Source organism: Bidens hawaiensis, unplaced genomic scaffold (genome assembly GCF_021521415.1).
Source record: "Bidens hawaiensis isolate Kalapana, Puna unplaced genomic scaffold, B.hawaiensis_p1.1 tig00017160_1, whole genome shotgun sequence".
Lineage (NCBI taxonomy): Eukaryota > Viridiplantae > Streptophyta > Magnoliopsida > Asterales > Asteraceae > Bidens > Bidens hawaiensis.
In genome coordinates this window covers 297,191-305,791 of record NW_027492596.1, presented here as the reverse complement: position 1 = coordinate 305,791, position 8,601 = coordinate 297,191, and the positions used below count along the sequence as shown (strand labels likewise).

Sequence of the window (8,601 nt, the reverse complement as noted above, 5' to 3'; positions counted from 1 at the left end):
TTGGTCAACCCTTTATCAAGTGATGGTTACACGTATCTAAATATTTTATAGGTTACTGGAGTTATTAGCATGAAAACAATGAGAATCAATTTGCTGTTATCATTAGGTTTATTTTTATAGGCGTTAGCTGTTATTTTTTGTTTGTATTTGCTAATTTTCGATTATAAAGCGTTATAAGTATTTGTTGATTTATATTTGTTGTTATTATTAGATATTTTTCTTTTGTTGTTATAAGTATTTGTTGGTATTTGTTGTTATTATTATGTTCTAGATTTTGATTCTTTTGTTGTAATTTTTATGTTTTTTTCTTTGTAATTATAAATCATTGTTTATGTAGATTGGTATTGTAGTTGGTATTGTTTCTTATTTTCTAAATTTTTTATAAATTAGTATTATTTCCTACATTCTTATGTTAAAATTAAAATATACATGGACCTTCCCCTATAAAACGGTTCATGCTAATAATTTAATTTTGAATCCTAATGCTACAGAAGCTATTTCCATAAAGTTTTATGATCACCCATCTAGATACCTTGCGCATTTTGTTTGTGACATAGTGAAAACTGAAAAGGCTTGATAGTGGTGTGAAGTGCCACCTTGAATGGTCATTGGTGGTCAAGCCCCATTTCACATGACCTTATACAGATGAAGTTAAAAAGATATGTGACATTGTGATGTAATAATATTAATGCACATTGCCATTAGTTGAATTCTATAGTAAAACATATTTGTTTTTGTTAACATCTATATATAGCAATCATAACACTGTATATAATTTATGGTTTCTCTCATTTTTTTCATAAAATCTGTGATGGATAATGTAACAAGGAATTTTATGATTTTTTTTGTGAATCTTATTAATTTCCCAAGGATCAGACAATCGTTTTTTTTCAATAATCCGCTTTTGGTTGTATTAATATTAAATGGGTTCATACTTCATAGTATGTAATGATATACATAATCAACATGTTCTTATATATATAATGAGAATTAGCTATGTATTGTTATATAATTTCTTCCTATTAATTAAGTACTTGTATAAATTAAGAAGCTTCCAACTCTTTCACCCAATTATCTTTTTTTATCTTTTAATTTGATTTTTTTAGATTTGATTGAGGCTGATTTATCATTTATGCGTCACGAAGTGCATGGAAAAACAGTAAATATACGTTTCGTTATGACAAAGACCCTTCAACCAGGCCATTAAACAAATACTAACTTAACGGAATACATAAACACACACAATCTTCATAACAACAACCTAATAATAGCTATAGCAACGTTACCAACATCTTCAACATCCTTATTCGTTTGTGTTAGCGGCGACGCCTGACCACGACTACTAAATTCCGCTCACAAGCTTGAGCCTAAGCAGCAGTATCACCCATCACATCCATCGCAGGCTTCGGCTGACCCCCATTCAACACCTGCTCGACAGAGGGCACATCCATTTGAACCACCGCCATATACGCCAGCTCGCACTCGTTTAGTGATTGTTTAAGCTCCGGACGTGAGTTATATATAGACTTGATTTGTTGTATGGCTCGAGTCGCTCTAGCCCCGGTTGCACCAACCATGATGAGTGCCAAGTCATTAACATTACCAATTGAGCTCTTGGGGTTGGCCAAGAGAGTTGACAAGAAAGAAAAATATGATGAGAGCTCTTGGGGTGTGGCTTTGCATGTGGTTTTAATCAATCTTCTATCTCCCATTGCTATTAATGGAGTTCGAATGATAAGAAAGAAAAATATGATGAGGACATGAAACTTCATATTGAAGAGGTGTTTATCAAAGATGAAATTTGCTTATTTCATAGGATGTAATGTCATGGTCTATTTATAAACCACTAAGCTTCTATGTTAGTTGTAACTCCCTGATTTATTTAAACACAATAATAATGGTATAATTAAAAAGAGAAAAACTAGGGATTTCAAACTAAAATCACGTTTCACAATTATTAAATTACATAACTTCATAAAACATAAAAACATTCGATTTACTAGCAAAACAAAGATATGCATGTAGGCTTCAAAAAATGGGTTTTGAATGGATAAAAGAACTAGTTAAATATATAAAACTACTAAATATATATTGATACAAATTTTTAAGTACCATCAATGATATGCATGTTTGTGGTGATAAAGGTTAAAATACAAAGGGAGAAAGTGTGTGAATGATTTGTGGAAAAAAAAATCTATAAAAAAAATTCAAGAAATTTAAAAAAAATCAAAATTAAAAATATACATAAAAAATAATAAAAAAGTAAAAAAACCTAAAATGTATTCATCGTCTTTAACGTTAAATGAACACAATGTCGAGGAAAAAAATAAACAATGACGAAAATAAACAAAAAATACAATGATAAATAAAAAGAATACAATAGATAGTAAAATATAACACAATATCGAGTAAAATATAACATAGTGCTGAGTAATATAATAAAATATCAAGAAAGAAAAGAAAGACACAACTTAAAAAACAAAACCACAATAAAAATAAATAAAAAACACAATGGTAAATAAAAAGTAATAATAATCTTTTTTCCACAAAATTGTGGTTTTTTTATCAATGAATCAGACGAGGTGAAACATTTTAGTTTTTCTCTTTTTTTTTTTGTTTTTTTATATTTTGAATGATTTTTTTTAATCTTCTATTATTTTTGTGAAGGAATTTTTTTACTAAAAATTCAACTTATTCTTCTCATGGTTGCTAGAATTAAATTGTCGGTTAAAAGTTACTACATAAAATTAAAAAAATTAAGAAAAACTGAGATGTGGGAATGAAATTAGCATTAATATAGTAAAATTCTGGTTTTTTGAATTTAAACTGTCAGATATGATACAAAAATAGTTTAACTGTATTAATGCGTAAACTTGTGTTTAGGGGAATTTCTTTTTTTTTTTTGAACGGCCAACTAAGTAACGCCGGGTATTCCGTACGTGGCCCCCCTTGGCTAAAGGTAGCCCGAGCCGGCCACTAGTACGGAATGACGAAGCCCCTAGCAGTCCACCTATTGAGGGATTCACTGGATAAAACCCGACCCTCACGCCCGCCAAACGGCACGACAGCGTGGAGCCGGTAAAACCGGGTGAGATCAGAACTCAAACCCTGGCAAGCCAGGGTCATCCCTCATATCTCCTATATAAGTTGGTGAAAGTGAGGTTTGAACCCCTTACCCCTTACTTATAAAGTGAGTGTTTAGGGGAATTTCAATTGTCATTTACGTAGTTACGCCATAAAAATAGTTATTATAAATTAATTGAAAAGAAGAGTTACTTAAAAGTATAAATACAATTAACATCAAATACATATTTTTTAAAGAAGAATATTATTAAAAACAAAAAGGACTACTTAAAAAAAATGGACCACTTACAAGACCAAACGGACCCAAACAAAACAAAAGCAAAATACATTGAACTTAAACGACCAGATATATGGAACATAGCCATTTAAATAGGGAAACTAACACAACTGAATCGGCACCACATCTTCCACTCTAGACGTTTTCTTTTGCCTTTGCTTAACCCACAAAAAAGAAGCTGATTTGATATCATTCAGCACTTTAGGCAATACCATAGGAAAGTTACTGAAAATGAAATCATTTCTAGAAAGTCATATCATCCAACACGTGATTGCTGAAATAGATTGAACCATAAGGCACAACTCCTTATTCTTTATAATCTTACTTTGGTAATCTAGTAAGTCCTCCACCGAATCAAATATAACATGTCTAGAAAGTTTAACCCAATCATGTATTATCCGGCATCTCTCCTTAAAGATAGAATTAACTTTTCAATTCGGTGAAACTTTATCATGAAAATGGATTTTGGAGTTAAAGAGAGTATTACAAAATTAACTCTTATATATAAAACTTTCTTATAGATTAACTATAACTATGATAATAATGAAAAAAGATAGTATTCGATTTTTAGTCTCCTAAAGGGTCCGCACTAAAAGCGTGTTCCTCTGATAGACAAAGGTGGAGCGTGAAATTTTCGAATGTCGGTTAAGTCTTTTTGTGTTTGTTGTATAATCCGTCAAGTCTTTGGGTTAGTTTAGTTGCGTTTTCTTTTTAGTGTGAGTCGTTTGATATGTGTTTTTGTTAGTCCTCCTTTGTTATGTTTCTTATGATTTTTATGGCCAATGTGTATTGATGCATCCTCATATTTAATTTCTTACTATATAGTCTTTTTATAATACTAACTCCGTTCTAAAAGAAGTGATAATAATAACAAAGAAAGCAAAGTTAGTGTAACAATAGACAAAAACTTTATTGGATCATGTTTGTTATGATTTTTTTTGAATTTATATATAAAATGTTATTTATATTTTTAATTGGGTACTAAACAATGGCTATAATTTATAAAATATTTGCTTATGTTTGATGACCTATTTTGTGTCTTGGGTTAAATCTATACTTGTCTAATTTGTTATTTTTAAGTTCTAATTTGGATAATTGGCTCATGAGCTCAATAATTAACTAATTACTTGTTAAGTTCGAACATAATTACTGTGTTTAAAAATTGAGTGGGGACAATTTTATAGAATAGTAACCAATTTTTAAAAGTGTTCTACTTAGTTCTGTTTCAATTAAGTTACCTAATATTCATATTTTATTAAAAACAGAATTACATATTTTATACTTTTAATATATGCGACTTATGGATTAGGTCATTTAAAAAGTTTATTTGCGGGCGGTATCCTTTATATGACAAAATACATTCGTTTTTTGTCCTTTACACTAGTTGTCATCCAAAACTCAATTAAATCCAAACATGACAAGACTTAACAAGATTTTTGATTAACATATTTTATTTAGTTTCTTTTGTTAATGATATACTCCCCCTGTCCCATTTTAAATGCTCATTTTTCCATTTTTGGTTGTCCCAATTTAAATGTCATTTCAATACATATAAATTCAATTTTCAGTTGGGCCCTTACTATTACATATACTAGATGTTTAGCCAAGGAAGAAAAATGGTTTTTAGTCATAATAACTTAAAGGACATTATTGTCATTTTACAGCTCATAAAATAAAATGATCAAACATTTCTTAATATGTGTTTTGGGTTCCATGACATTTAAAATGGGACGGGCGGAGTATTTAATTTGTTTTTTAACTATAAATACTTAAATAGTATGCATAAAAAGACTTAAATGTCATCACCTGTCAAGACTTAACAGGGTTTTTGGATGCCAGTTAGTCAAAAGGACTAAAATCAAACAAACATGTCGTGTAAATGACACCGCCTGCAAATAAACTTTTTAAAGAACCTGATTCATAAATTACATGCGTTTAAATGACAAAATTTATAATTTTGTCTTTATAATTAAATTACAGGTTTTAACATGTTTTTTTTTGTTTGGTTTTGTTTCAATGATAAAATCTTTTTATCTTCTTTTTTTTAATGTTGATGTGGAGTGGTGACATTAATTTTATTTTTTATTTTAATATAATTAACGTTTCTTTTATTTTTTAAATATAAGTACATATATTGCAAATCCCGACCCCCACATCTTCTTCTACATTACTTTCTTGACACACAAAAAATCCGACGAGACCCAATTTGAAGATTTAGTAACTCGATTTGGGTAAAAAATGCTTGAGTAACTTAATTGAGACACTTTTGAAACTTGGTTATTACTTTGTAACATTTTCCATTTTAAATATTTTGGGGGCCGTTAGAAAGGGCCTTACGCGGATATCTAGCTCCACCTTAAAACCGACCGTGTCATCTCGCTATGGTTTGATATCGATATTGGTACTCTAATTTAGTTTTGTTTGCGAATCCAAATTTTGTGAATATTCATATATTTTGTTTTCTTACTAATTGCTTATAATATAAGCTATGTTATTAGTAACTGATTCATTTACTTTTGTTATACGGTAACTTGCATTTTTTCCCTAAATTTTTATTATGTCTTTGTATTTTTGAATAATTTTGGTTATATTATTGATAATATGATCCGATTAACTCCATTAAAATCACCACCATAGAACTTAAAAGTTGCATTGCATGTACTTTTATGACACATGCTTACTTAGATTTTACCCTTCAAAAAGGAATATGCTCTAACAAGTTAAAGTAGTTTTCACATTTTTTTAAGTTAAATAAGGTCATTGTTGGAACCATCCCCAATGCTTGTGTGTGTTAAACGGGACGTGTTTACGGGTTAGTAGAAAATCCACTGGCTTTCTCTTCATGTTTCGTCGTGGTCAGGATCTCATATACATCTTGTTTTGTGTGGATAATATTGTTCTTACTGCCTCATCACTAGCCCTTTCCACTCATGTAATCTCTTGTCTTTTTGCTGAATTGGTATGACTGATCTTGGTGTATTATCTTTCTTCTTGTTGACCGGGCATTAATGCTATTTGTGATATGTTTTGTTTATTTCTATCCCAGCCTCCCAGGTTGCCTTTGCTTGGGGCATCCTTGCACATGCCGACATGGTCACCTACAACCCTTGCAACACTCTCACAAGAACGAAAACCGAGCTCTCATCCTCCAATACACCTCTATCCGGTCTACCACTTTATGCATGACCCATGTGAACCTTGAAATAAATTCTTCGCTACTTTAAGGGCACTCCTACTTCATGATTCTGTGTCATCTTCGACGATAATCTGGTGTCTTGGTCGTCCAAACGCCAACATGTCATCTTCGTAATCTTCTTCTTGAGTTACAGTGTCTCATGCTGATAGTGTGTTTGTGACAATGTCAGTGTGGTTTTACTCAGGTGTGTTTGATGTGCCTTAACTCTCAAGAATATTTAATGCATTATTTTATGAGGAAACATTAGGTGATGACGTGTTATTTACAAGAGGCGTAATAGGAGGTACTCCACTAATATAATGCTAAATATATGTGTTTCCTTTTTATATTTTATTTATCTAATTAGTTTTGTTCGTTTTTAGTTAAGACATGTATACTACTATCATTATTGTGTTTTGTAGGTTCCGGAGGTTGATCGTGGTCGAATAGGACGAAAAACGAGTCAAAATAGCCTAAAAGAGAAGCCGGGTCACATCAGGAAATGAACCCGAAGGAGAACCGGTCAGACTAGCCGGTCAGACCGGCCGCCATATATTGAGCGCCGTGTCGCGCGGCCATGGGGGTCAATCATGGCCGCGCGGCACCTAGACCAGAAATTCCAGAAAGTTTCCGATTTTGTCAGTTTAAGGCCATGTTTCACTATATAAACACCCTTAACCTTAACATGAAAAGTACCCTACAGCCACCAGACGAATTTGGAGATTACTTGAGCTATATTTCGTGATTCTTGACGGTTTTGAAGGCAAGAAAGAAACCTGTGATTAGTTAGACATTCGAAAGCGAAGATTACGGGTTTTATCAGCTTTGTTTTTATGTTCTTTATTATTTCACCATGTTTTCTTATTATATTATTGTTTTTTTTTTATTTTAAGATGCTAGGCTAAACATTATAGACTGGCTAGGCTTATGATAAACCATCGTTGATATTTTGATTTTAGTTGGATTGTTTCTTTTCGTTATGGTTTTATGATTTAGTAAACTATTTGATTTTACTTGATTGATGCGTATGTGCACTTGGTTTTGGTTGTTCTAGTTTTATTACTCCACATAATCCTTGTTGATTGTTTCATATAATAGGATTTTGTTAGGTCATTTACTATGTGTTCTTGACTAGTTTATGATTGAATTCGAATAAGATCATAGGAATAATATTATTAGTCAAAGTGTTGCTAACCTAGAAAGTTGTAAGGTGATAGGTTATTGTTAGATCTTTGTTGATTAAGATTGCTAGATTTAGTTCTTTGTAAGGAGTCCGTCTAGGTTTGATTAATTAACCTTGTCTAGCGAGTTAATTGAGTTTATTAAATTACCTTTGATTTCCGTGCTGTAAGGAAGGATTTCACTATAAAGGTACTCTTTCATAAATTAATTAGATAACCGTAAGGGAGTTTAATTTATAAACTGGTATGTCTTAAAACTTATTAGAAACCCATAGGTGTTTTCTTGAGAAGGGTCAAGGGTCCTGTTCGGGTTTTCTTTTAAGTGTCTATTTTAGGATCCCAGTTTCATAACTATTATTTTCCAACTATTTGATAACTGAAACTTTGGGGATTCTAGCCTATTTGTTTTTTCATCACATCTGAATCAGTCAAACTTGTTTGTCTTGTGTTTCATTAATTGTTTTTTATTAATTAGTTTATTTTATTAGTTTAATATAATATAGTTTAACCCCCCCATAATAATATAAATAAATAGTCATGTCTGTAGTTAAGTCTAATTTAGCTAGTTTACGTAATTAAAAGAGTCTCGTGGGTTCGATATCCGGACTTACTTAGCTGTACTAGAGTCGACCGGTTCACTTGCCGGTTAGTAGTTCTAGTTAAGTTAAGAGTCTAGAATTATTACTTAGTGTCTAGATTTGCTTATTTTTAGTTAATAATTATTTGACTAATTTTAGCACATCACCCACCTCTTGCACTTCTTGAAAATCAAATGCTTCACTTTTACTGCTCCCACCAGTCTTAGATTTCTCTAGAAATTCAGGATTACGAGTTTCTACTATGCGAGTTGTATACGTAGGGTAATAGAATTTAAATCTCTTTGA

At 31.4% G+C, this 8,601-nt stretch overlaps 1 protein-coding gene across 1 annotated transcript; it reads right to left on the bottom strand.

The window, feature by feature from the left end:
* Window positions 1-1,248: 1,248 nt before the first annotated feature.
* On the bottom strand, window positions 1,249-1,772 carry LOC143553231 (cell wall / vacuolar inhibitor of fructosidase 1-like). The gene is given in 2 exon segments (XM_077043263.1): window positions 1,249-1,349; window positions 1,352-1,772. Coding segments are annotated over 2 exon segments (522 nt in total).
* Window positions 1,773-8,601: the final 6,829 nt, after the last annotated feature.